Source organism: Saccopteryx bilineata, chromosome 2 (genome assembly GCF_036850765.1).
Source record: "Saccopteryx bilineata isolate mSacBil1 chromosome 2, mSacBil1_pri_phased_curated, whole genome shotgun sequence".
Taxonomy (NCBI): Eukaryota; Metazoa; Chordata; class Mammalia; order Chiroptera; family Emballonuridae; genus Saccopteryx; species Saccopteryx bilineata.
The window spans coordinates 288111248-288123896 of NC_089491.1; the positions used below are offsets into that span (position 1 = coordinate 288111248).

At 45.9% G+C, this 12649-nt stretch overlaps 1 protein-coding gene across 10 annotated transcripts in view; it reads left to right on the top strand.

The window, feature by feature from the left end:
• FAM20B (FAM20B glycosaminoglycan xylosylkinase) overlaps positions 1–12649 on the top strand; it is a 37616-nt gene that overhangs the window by 21849 nt on the left and 3118 nt on the right. For all 10 annotated transcript variants that reach the window (XM_066261246.1, XM_066261235.1, XM_066261242.1 and 7 more), the window contains 4 exons: positions 3089–3198; positions 7413–7584; positions 7787–7978; positions 9745–9804. In XM_066261246.1, the coding sequence (XP_066117343.1) occupies positions 3089–3198; positions 7413–7584; positions 7787–7978; positions 9745–9804 (534 nt within the window). The remainder of the gene's footprint in view (positions 1–3088; positions 3199–7412; positions 7585–7786; positions 7979–9744; positions 9805–12649) is intronic.

Consider the following 12649-nt stretch of genomic DNA (forward strand, 5'->3'; position numbering starts at 1 on the left):
AATACTTGAATCTAATGTAATCTAATCATTAATAGCCATAATATATAACTATTTATACGGATCTACACATATGCTCAAATGCTAGTAGAAAATGGTCTAAGGACACCGTTGGTGGAATAGTAATTGACTGCTAATAAGTGTGATGGAGTGAGCACTCATCCTCACAAGTAATACAAACCGTCCAGCTGAAGCAGTGGGATACGGATTTTCTTCTCCTAAAAATGGCAGAGATTTAAAAAAAAAAAAACCACTTCATTGGCAGGAAGAGATTTATATGCTGCTTCTGGTATTGTTAATTGATTTAATCTTTATTTTAAGAACTCTGGTCTTATGTGTCAAAACCCTTGATAATCAAACTCTTTAAAAAATGTGTAACCACCTTTTTATGCAAATATCTAAGAAATCTCTGGAAAGATGTTTCTAAGAAGGACTCTAGAGAAATAATTAGAAATTCGAAGATACATACACCACAGTCTTAGCTGAAGCATTTTCAGAAGTGAAAAACTGGTAGCAATCTGAAAAACATCTGATGCTATGGAAAAGGTTAAGTAAATGTTTGTTCAAAATCCCGTGAGTTTTTACTGCCTCTTTTAAGACCTACTGGGAAAGAGTTGGGTAAATCCCGCCCCTCACTTGATCCTACACTAGAATCAGTCTTTCCAAGACTTCATTTGTTTCCCCATTTCCTTCATGCCACACTCCCTTCTGTTTCCCTGTTGGTGGATCCCAGCAGTGCATGAAGGTCATCTTCCCGTATCCATACCAGAACTTCATATTATCCAACATGCCAGTTTCTGTTCATCTAATACATGTCAAGTGGCATCTCATTATTTTATTTTACTGACTTTAGAGAGAGAAGAGGGGGGAGAGGGAGAGAGAGACAGGAGCATCGATCTGTTCTTGCATGTGCCCTGACCCGAACCAGTAACCTCCGCGCTTCCAGCTGATGCTCTCACCAACCAAGCCAATTATTGGCAAAATTCAGTATCTTCTTATCTTTTCACAGCAACACCTATTTGTTAACTTAGAGTGAAGTTGTCTTTGTGCAGGAATCATTACTTTTTATGTTAATTAAATATGATGTTTTAATTTATGACTTGTGCTTTAGGAGGTCTTGTATTTAAAAGTCCTTTTCTAGCCTGACCAGGTAGTGGCGCAGTGGATAGAGTGTTGGACTGGGATGCGGAGGACCTAGGTTCAAGACCCTGAGGTCGCCAGCTTGAGCACAGGCTCATCTGGCTTGAGCAAAGCTCACCAGCTTGGACCCAAGGTTGCTGGCTTGAGCAAGGGGTTACTCGGTCTGCTGTAGCCCCTGGTAAAGGCACCTATAAGAAAGCAATCAATGAACAATGAAAGTGCCACAGTGACAAATTGATGCTTCTCATCTCCCTTCCTTCCTGTCTGTCTGTCCCTATCTATCCCTTTCTCTGACTCTCTCTGTCTCTGTCAAAAAAAAAAAAAAGTCATTTTCTACCTTGAAATCTAAAATATACTCTCTAGCCAGTCTCCATACGCCCTCTGTTACCTGCCACCTGTTAACTTTTTTGTTAGCTGCCACCTCTGTGACGTGGCCCCTCAGCACCAAGCTGGCTGCTGCTGGTCTTTGGCCTGGCAGGGGTCATGAGGAGAAGATGTCCTTTGCACCTTTTTCCCACCTGTGGCTCCTGACACTTTTCTGCGTTAGGTTGCTCTTTCTCCATCTCAGATAAGGGCGTTAGTACCTGACCACCTTATCTGGCCTCACGGGGTTCTCTCTGTTTTTATATTTTGACTCCTCTGTTGATCTCTTTACCTTTGTGCTTTAATCTAAGATTGAGTTTAGGACAAAGTCAGCAGCCCTGAACAATGCATTTTTATTACACCGCCATTTTTTAATTATTTTATTAAATTTATGGAGGTGACACTAGTGAATAAGATTATATCTCAAGTGTACAGTTCCATAATACATCATTGTGTATCGCATCGTGTGTTCACCTCCCAAGGCAGGTCTCTTTTTGTCCCCATGCAGTTGATCCCCCTTGACCCTCTTTCTCCTCCCACCCTGTTTTCCCTCTGGTAACCACACAGCCATTTGTAAAGGCTTTGTAATGACATGGGAAAAGGCTCGTGATATAACAATCAGTGAAAAACAGGATACAAAACTGCACATTGTAGCCTGATTTGTGGTGGCGCAGTGGATAAAACGTCGACCTGGAATGCTGAGGTCCCTGGTTCGAAACCCTGGACTTGCCTGGTCAAGGCACATATGGGAGTTGATGCTTCCTGATCTTGCCCTCGCCCTCCTTTCTCTCTCTCTTTTTTGTCTCTAAAATGAATAAAGTCTTAATAAAAAAAATAGTAAAATTAAAAAAACAACTGCATATTGTGAGTCTGCACACAGGAGTGTGTGCATATATACTTGTAAAGGAAAAGTGTTCATATGCCAAAATGTCAGGAGTTCTATCTGGGTTATGGAATTATGGGTGATCTTTATATTTTCATTATAAATTTTTTGTGTGTTCTGAATTCTGCCCCTCTAACTTTCCTTCAATGAGGATGTATTTTTTTTTAGACAGAGACTTTCATTAAAAGGGAAAGATTATGCTCAGGCATAAGGTAATTTTTAGATCATTAGAGAGAAATATCTTCAAATATATCTGTGATTAATTTGTCCTATGGGTTCCTCTCAGGTTAAACCTGTATCATTTTCTGTCAATGTGCTGTTTTAGCCAAAGCTCTGAACCTAAGTATGGATTTAGAGGCAGTTTTTTTAATGCTTTGTTAAAATTTATTTAAAATTTTATTATGAAAAATTTTTAACGGAAGTCGAGAGAATAGTATAATGACTCCATGTACCCACTCCCTGGAATCAGCAATCATTCACATTTTTCTACATTTACCTTATTTATTTATTGCTGAAGTGAATATTAAAATAACTTACATGCATCTTGATATTAAACTCATAAATATTTGTACCTCTAAAAAATATTTACCTTACCTGCCTATAATTCCTTTACACATCTGACATGATTAATTATAATTTGTAAGACTATTTAAAATATGGCCCCAAAGATTCTTCTCTTCTGTTTTTCAACCTTCCAAATACCAGGATTCTGGGTTTCCGCCGAGCCCCCCTGGTGGTGGGCAGGTTTGTTAATCTGCGGACAGAGATCAAGCCTGTGGCCACGGAGCAGCTCCTGAGCACCTTCCTGACTGTAGGTAAGAGGACTGGAGGACATTTGGATGGGGCACAGTTAGGAAGTTACATGGGGTGTCATTGAGCAAGCTGGTTCGTGACTCTGAGGAACTGAGGACTGTAATTTAGTGAGCATAGGAGCGGGTCAGGCAGCTAGCCGTCGGGTCCTGGGGGAAAGGTGTCTCCATGGCAGGGAGCAAGTGTTCCCTCAAGTGTACTTTGTTGTCTGTGCAGCAGGAAGTGAGGCCCTTTACTGATTGTGTAAGTAGCTGATAACTTTACTTCTCTCTGCTTGCTCTTAAGTTAAAGCTCAGACTCCGATTTTGGCCTAAAACTGTACTTTTCTGTATATCATCGGCTGGGTAGTTTTTTCATATGCATGTACTTACTCAGGAACTTAGAATTGAGGAAACGATAAGGCAACTCTGTGAGGGTCAGAAATTCCCTCGTAGGGTTGCATTTGGGCTTAGAAGATCACCCCTGCCTCCTGCCGCCCTGCAACGGGAGCCTGTCACTCGGCATGTGGCACTGGCCATGGACCCCTGTCCTCTGCTCTCTATTGTCTCACTTTGAGGTGCGGGATCTCAGCTAAAACTCTCACTCCTGTTCCCGGGGGCACAGTGAGAATCGGAGAATTCAGAGGTGCTGTGGTCTCTGGTCCCAGCCTATTCATGACGACATTTTCAGTGACACATTGTAATATGACTTGGAACAGACATTGCAAGATGAACTTCACCTTGCTTTGCTAGAATGAATGGATTTGCATTTAGAATGAGGTGAAACTGAATATTTAAAAGACTTGTGACAGATTCATCATTCAGACTTTAAACTTACAAGGCTAAGCTATGCTGTTCTTACAAATAACCACAAGCATACAGTTTCACTGATTTGTTTCATCTATTTTCTAGTCACCTTTTTTTTTTTTTTGTATTTTTCCGAAGTTAGAAGTGGGGAGGCTGTCAGACTACCGCATGCGCCTGATCGGGATCCACATGGCATGCCCACCACGGGGCGATGCTCTGCCCATCTGGGACGCAGCTCCGCTGTGGCTGGAGCCATTCTAATGCCTGAGGCAGAGGCCATGGAGCCATCCTCAGTGCCTGGGGCAACTTTGCTCCAATGGAGCCTTGGCTGTGGGAGGGGAAGAGAGAGAGAAGAAGGAGAGGGGAAAGGGTGGAGAAGCAGATGGTGCATTTCTTTGTGCCCTGGCCGTGAATCGAACCCGGGACTTCTACACGCCAGACTGATGCTGTACCGCTGAGCCATCCGGCCAGTGCCTCTAGTCACTTTTGCTTGTTCAATTTTATGCCCAGACAAATATAAATTCCCATTGGATGAGAGGAGGTCAATAAGAATAGGCCAGAGTCCCTGTTCTCTAGAGCAGTGGTCCCCAACCTTTTTTGGGCCATGGACCGGTTTAATGTCAGAAAATATTTTCACGGACCAGCCTTTAGGGTGGGACGGATAAATGTATCAGGTGACCGAGACAAGCGTCAAGAGTGAGTCTTAAACGGATTTAACAGAGGGAATCTGGTCATTTAAAAAAAATAAAACATCGTTTAGACTTAAATATGAATAAAACGGAAATAATGTAAGTTATTTATTCTTTCTCTGCGGACCGGTACCAAATAGCCCACGGACCAGTACCGGTCCGCGGCCTGGGGTTTGGGGACCACTGCTCTAGAGACTCATAGAGGTTAGCTCTCAGATGTATGAGGTATGGGGGAGAGGCCAGGAAGAGGTTTGTAGAGGAGATATTAACATTTGGACTGAGTATTGAAGAATCAGTAGGAGCTACCCAGGCAGTAAAGAGGAACGGGCATTCGGCAAAATACTAGGAAATAATAATAGAAACAAGAGCATAAAGACCTGGAGGTACACAGGATCAGTACATCGGGGAGTGAACCTCTGTTACACCCAGAGCACAGGGCCCTTAGTTCAGGCTCCTATAACGAGACATCATAGGCTGTGTGGCTGTGACAGTAAAGACTCATGCACAGTTCTGAAGGCTAGAAGTCCAAGGTCAGGGTGCCAGTGAGGTTGGTTCTGATGAGGGCCCTCTCTCTAGTTTACAGTCAGCCACCTTCTTGCCCTGTTCTCATGTGGCAGAGAGAGAGAGACAGCATCTTTCTCCTGTCTCTTCTTACAGTGATGCTAATCCCAGCATGAGGGCTTCTCCCAAAGCCCCACCTCCAGATGCCACCACAGTGAGGATTAGGGCTTCTTCACCATAGGAATTCTAGGTACGCAGAGATTGAGTCCATAGCCTGTAGGTAGGGGGATTTGACTGGAGGTGGGTTTAAAATAATAGACTGACCTTAGCACATTTGAAAAATATATCACCGGATAACTTAGTGTGATAACTGAATTCTATGTAGCCCTTGCAACTTTACAAAGCACTTTTACACAGTTACCTTATTCGATCCCCTTGACAAGAGTGCAGTTTAGGAGAGGAGGGAGTTTTATCCATGTCATGCCTGAGAAAGAAGCTAAAAAGAGTCAACTGACTTTCCCAAAGTCCTAAAATGACTAATTGTTAGCCAGGGTTCAAGCTCAGATCTGAAACCCTCAAATATTTAATTTGCTTATATTCTTTTATAGTTATTCAACAAAATTTTGTTGCACGTCTGTGGCAGGCTCTGTGCTAGGTGCTGAATACCTGGAAATGAATGCTTCCTTCCTGTCTTCACGGAGCTTCATCTAGTTGGGGAACCAGGCGTGTGCAGAGGGCCGCGCAGGGCCAGGGCCCGGGCGACAGTCACCCAGCGAAGGGGTCACTGCAGCCAGGTCTCACTGGGAGAGGAACAGTTCCATGGAACAGTACATCGGTTTCTGAACCCTAACCTTTTTTGTGCTAGAGACTCCTTTGGCAGTCTAGAGAAGCTTATGGATGCTTTTTCAAAATGTTTTTAAAAACATAAATTAGAATGCATAGACTTATACATGAAGCTAACAATATTGAAATATTTTGTATCAAAATATAAAACTTTTTCAACAAGCAAATTTGTGATATTGTCACTTGTGCCTTGTTATTTAATACATTAAATCATTTGAGACTATAATCAGAGGTCCCTAAACTACGGCCCGTGGGCCGCAATGCGGCCCCCTGAGGCTATTTATCCAGCCCCCACTGCACTTCTGGAAGGGGCACCTCTTTCATTGGTGGTCAGTGAGAGGACCACTGTATGTGGCAGCCCTCCAATGGTCTGAGGGACAGTGAACTGGCCCCCTGTGTAAAAAGTTTGGAGACCCCTGCGGATACTTTGTAATATTTGCACAATGCTACTATGATATGAAAAATCTGTGATTTTAGTGAAAAAGCCACAGGTAACGCTAATTTACTGCTGATGTAATTAGTGAAGGAAATGCTAAGTTTCAGGCAGGAGTTAATGAAAATAGAAGTGATTTTGTTCCCATCCAGTTCATGGGCTGAGTTAGCCCCGTCGCAGGTGGAGGACAGCTATGATACAGGGTGACAAGAGAGCATGACAGCTGTGAGAATGTGATTAGCTGCAGTGAAGGGTCTGGGGGGCAAGGGAGGTAGCAAGGAGGTGGTCAGGACAGCGGCACTGAAGGGCACTGAAGGCTTTCTCATTAGGCACTGGGAGCCACTAAACGGGCTTGAACACAGGAAAATCACTTGTAGAGGGTGCGCCAGGGAGGGGAGGGTTGGGGGTGGCAGCGCTTGGGTCCGCTGGACTGAATGCATATGTAGTAGGAGTCAGAAAGAAGGGATGGGGCAGAGCAAGATTTAAGAGACTCCTGAATGGAAAGAATTTAGTAAGCATATGAAAATGGCACATTCTAGAAATACACAGCTGGTAAGTTTTAGACTGCACCATTCAGAGGAGTGTGACGAACTCTCACACTGTCACTCTGCCCAGCCCGGGACGTGGACCTTCCCGTATCTAGTGTGCCCACCCACCTGTGCCATGTGTGCTGCCTCCTGCAGGCGCTCTGGCAGAACAGACTAAGACATGACTCTCCTCTGCTTAGAGGGAGCTCAGAAGGGCGCTTGTGACAGCAGTGGACGCCCAGAGAGAGATCAGGTGGAAGGGACCCAGGGAAAGAGAGACTTCTTTACACCGTGTGCTTTTATTACCTGTATAATAGTTAATGTAAGTTCAGGATCTTGGTTACTTAGCTGCTGTCTCTCTTCTACGTTCTTTGGGGACAGTTTGGAATCTTCCTTTTTTCCTGACTTGGAGCCTGTACTTGGTTCCTTTCTCTCCTTTAGGAAATAATACTTGTTTCTACGGGAAGTGTTATTACTGCCGAGAAACAGAGCCCGCCTGTGCTGATGGAGACACAATGGAGGGATCTGTCACACTCTGGCTTCCAGACGTGTGGCCTCTGCAGAAGCACCGACACCCCTGGGGCCGGACCTACCGAGAAGGCAAACTGGCCAGGTAAATGCCCCTTGAGCCACTCCTTCGCTGTCCCCTGTGCCTGGCCAGGAGCCAGCCCCATGTGCAGCCCGGGGTCTGACCTGGACGAGGAACACCGGAGGGTCGGGGCAAGCCTGTTGGGCAGGGACCTCGTCTTCTGTGTCAGACAGTGTCAGGCACAGCGCTGGCGCTGTCAGTAACCTGGCGATATGCCTGCCTCCAGGTGGGAGTATGACGAGAGCTACTGTGACGCCGTGAAGAAGACGTCCCCCTACGACTCCGGCCCGCGCCTCTTGGACATCATCGACACAGCCGTCTTTGATTACCTGATCGGCAATGCTGACCGCCATCACTATGAGAGCTTTCAGGATGACGAGGGCGCCAGCATGCTCATCCTTCTCGACAATGCCAAAAGGTAGGGCCAGCTGGGCATCCCTGGTGGGGTTCCTGTGGGGACTGGGCAGCCAGCCTTCATGTGGCTGCTTGGGCCCGGGGTCTGCGCCGCTGTGCTCCCATGCCTCCACCCTTGCTCAGGGGCTTTAAAGAAATGGGAACACGCCTTTTTCCGGGAGTCAGACTGTGACTATTCACAGACAGCTGGAAACCAAGGCCTTGGGTTTATTGCTACTCATGTCATCCTTTCTTGACTATGATGTTTAGAATCTTCAGAAATAGATATTTAAATAGAACATGAAACTTAATTACTGTTAAACTTATTCTATCCACAGGCTCATGCATTTTAAAAGATAGATTTTTTTGATAGGCTGTTTGGCTATTTTTATAGCACTCTGGGCCCAGACCTTTTGCTGTCATGAGAGGACAAGGAGTTGCTTAGTGATTATATATAAACATAAGGTATTTTCATCTTGAGAAACATAATTTTATTAGTTTTGAAAAAATGGAATGTCTTTTTTTTTTTTAAGTCAGAGCTCTTTGAGTAACACACTGTGCACTGTGCAGGGGTGGGCAAAAGGTTTACAGTTGTGAGCACACAAACAAGAGTTTATTCTTGTGTTATTACTTATGAGTTAGTGTGTTATTTTCCATACGAACACCCTAAGCCTCTTTTGCCCTCCCTGCGTTCTCAGCGTGCACTCTGCACCCTCTGGCGCCCAGTGTCCCCTGCGTTCTCAGCGTGCACTCTGCACCCTCTGGCGCCCAGTGTCCCCTGCGTTCTCAGCGTGCACTCTGCACCCTCTGGCGCCCAGTGTCCCCTGCGTTCTCAGCGTGCACTCTGCACCCTCTGGCGCCCAGTGTCCCCTGCGTTCTCAGCATGCACTCTGCACCCTCTGGTGCCCATTGCGGTGCCGCACAGTGTTACACATTAGTGTCAGCTGGTAGAACACTTTTCTGGAGCCAGGAACTGTCCCGTCCGCTGCTGTTACCACTGGTAGCTGAGAATAAGCTAGGATGCAGTCCTCTGCAAAGAATGCATGGGCAGGTTTGCAAACGACACGGCCCCCTGACACTGTGCACCAGGTGCGGCGTGCTCTGTGGAAGGTGGCCACAGCCACAGGAGGCGAGAGGCCAGCAGACACCACCTCTCCCCCACCCCACAGCACAGCAGGCAGTAGCCAGTGCTGCATGAAAATCTTTATCCTTACTTGTAAAAATGATCTGCTATGAATTGCTGCTAAGATCATTTTTATATCTCCTTTGAATTAACTATTTTCTCAGCTTCTGTGAGTAGTTTTTCCAGTTTGAATACGTCCGTATGTTTACTGTGGATAACAGAATAATCCAAATCTGTTCTGACGAATAATTTTGGAGTAGAACAGCGTAACTTCTCTTCACAAGCACTGACTGTCCACGTGTTGGCGGGGGCCTGCGATGCAGAGCCCGTGTCTCTCTGCCCACACTTAGTGTCCTCGGGTTTGGAGGTCTCCGCATCTCCCTTTGGTCCATGTTACCGTGGTTGTGCGCCAGCACCTTGCTGTATCTTGTCAGGAGAAAGGGTCCTCATAAACGAGTAGATTCATTGTTCATTACTGTAGTACAAGTTGTTAGAAATCCTGTGCCTAATTGGTCATGCCCTGTTTATTTTTAATTTAAGTGATTGGAGTTGTGGGAGCATGAAATTATTTAGGATCATGTTAGGGTTTCTTACAGAATTTGTTCTGCTCCGATGCTGAGATAGCTGGTGCTTCCCCCCAATTCACTGTGATCTCATTTTACTTTCAGCTTTGGGAACCCCTCGCTGGACGAGAGAAGCATTCTTGCCCCTCTCTATCAGTGTTGCATGTAAGTTATGCCCACCACGTGCTAGGCTCAGGTCATAATACATCATGTAAGTTATGCCCACCACGTGCCAGGCTCAGGTCACAATACATCATGTAAGTTATGCCTACCACGTGCCAGGCTCAGGTCACAATACATCATGTTAGTTACGCACACCACGTGCCAGGCTCAGGTCACAATACATCATGTTAGTTACACACACCACGTGCCAGGCTCAGGTCACAATACATCATGTTAGTTATGCCCACCACGTGCCAGGCTCATGTAAGTGTTCATTGTGTTAGTTACACAACATGCCAGGCTCAGGTCGCAATACGGCATGTTCGTGGCCTTAAAACTTCCTAACCCCTGAGCAGAGCTCTTCATGCGTTTCCAACCCAGAACCCCTCAGAGTCCTGAGATGGAGGACCAAGGAAGGGTGCAGGCCAGAAACCCAGCACTCAATTCATTTTTAATTTTGTATGAATAGAGAAGTGTTCCATCTATTCATTAAGGTATATCTGTATTTTTTTTAATAGCACAATATAGTCTGCTTCCTCCTCCCTCAAACCTAATATAGTCTGTGTCCCTGGCCACTGTAATGTGTTTACCATATGGTTTCAAGTCCTCTCTCTCACCTCTGCAGACACCCTGTGGTCTGCATATCTCAATTTGAAATTGTATAAACCGAAAGTATCATTTCTCATAGGTATTTAGTAACTGATTTTTTAAGCCTATGTTAGAGAATAAAGAAATTAAAACGTTAATCAAGAAAATGAGATAAAGACACAGCGCTCTAAGGAGCTCCTTTTCAGATAATGATTGCTGGGAAAATTTAAAGCGAGCCCTGAGAATTAGCTGGAGCCCACACAGAAATGCAAGTCCACTTCCTGCTGGTCAGACCCAAGCCCCTGGGACCGTGGAAGACTACCCCTCCCGGCAGCTGATCTGCTTCTCTCTTCTTCTTTTCTTTTCTTAATCACAAAGATATTCTGCAGAAAGATTACCCAGGCAACCCTTAATTATCTTTATTTAGTATTGGGAAGCAATGATACATCCAATCAGAAACTATCTTTGAAGGACAATGTGTTTATATTAATACATACTTAGTGTTATCCATCTGGTCTACTCAGGAGATAGCAAAGACATAGCGGGTTAAACAGGGAAGTTTGATCCACTCTGATGCCAGAGTGGCTATAAAAGAAAGCTAGGGCTGAGGGAGAGCACCCAAGGATGGACAAACTTGGAAGAGGACCCCCTTCCCAAGGCTGGTAGTTCAGCCCACTGAGTGGCAGGGAAGCCCACCAGTTGGCCGGCACTGGGTTAAGCAGGAATCAGCCCTCCAGAATGCAGGCAGGGTATAGGTGTCAGCAACTGGTGTCATGGCATTCAAAGGGGGGGGGATGGCTTGGTAGGAACCCTCTGGGTTCTAGGCCGCACCTGTTCATAGATCTGCAGAGGGAGTCAGGGCTCCACAGTGGGTAGGGGGCCGTTGGGGCCTCTGGTTTCCATTTCGGGAGGGTCTCAGGATGGTTTTGACCAGGCCAGAACGAGGCTGCTGCAGCATCACCAAGGGCCTGCCCCATTCTGTGTCTGGGCTGGGCAGAGCTGCATGGGTGACCTGGCCTGCACACTGCGTCCTCCTGCAGTGTTCCTTGGGCGCCCTCTACCGAGAAGGCTTAAGAGGAGATAGAGACACTAAAGGAATCTATTATAGCAGGCCACATCAGGTGACACCTTGGTTGTACAAGGGAAGCCCAGACACTCAGGGCATTTGTAGTGTATTTTAAAATAGCAAAACCACACTGTCTCTGTGCTTCATCCCTCCCATGTTTAGCCAACACTGGCCTCCTTTACTTAATTACTTATGAAATGGTTGCAGAACAGGCTTCCGGCAGAGGGCCCCCCACCCTGTTTTGCACACCTAGTGATTCTCGCACGGGGTGAGCACTTTCCTCCTGATATAAACAGAGGTCCTTCTTAAGGTGGTGAAATAATTAAGGAAAGTAAGTGTCCTTAGAATTAGCTTTTCCTATGCATAATATTAATGGTAGAAAATCTTTTAAATTCAGAAACATAAAAAGAAGGAAATTAAAGTCATACATTAAGACATAAGGAGAGCCCTGGCCGGTTGGCTCAGCGGTAGAGCGTCGGCCTAGTGTGCGGAGGACCCGGGTTCGATTCCCGGCCAGGGCACACAGGAGAAGCACCCATTTGCTTCCCCACCCCTCTGCCGCGCCTTCCTCTCTGTCTCTCTCTTCCCCTCCTGCAGCCAAGGCTCCATTGGAGCAAAAATGGCCCGGGCGCTGGGGATGGCTCTGTGGCCTCTGCCTCAGGCGCTAGAGTGGCTCTGGTCGCAACATGGCGACGCCCAGGATGGGCAGAGCATCGCCCCCTGGTGGGCAGAGCGTCGCCCCATGGTGGGCGTGCCGGGTGGATCCCGGTCGGGCACATGCGGGAGTCTGTCTGACTGTCTCTCCCTGTTTCCAGCTTCAGAAAAATGCAAAAAAAAAAAAAAAAAAAGACATAAGGATAATTTCTGTTAACACTATAGTGTCTTCATTCTAATCGTGTGTGTGCTTGTGAGTGTGTACACACATTTTCCTTCCCCACAGATTTGGAGTAAAACAGTCTCTTTATTCCAGCCCGCACCCCAGCCCAACATTATGTCATGGACATTTTCCTGTGCCACTGAATTTTCTTTCCTCCTTTTCATGTCTGCATGGTATTTCCGTGAATGGATGTGACGCTGTGACATAACTCATTTAACTGCCAATTATTGGATGTTCAGATTAGTTCACGTCTTATGATAGCACTGCAATGCACATTTGTAAAACTGCATGTACTATCTCTCATTCATTACCTAGAA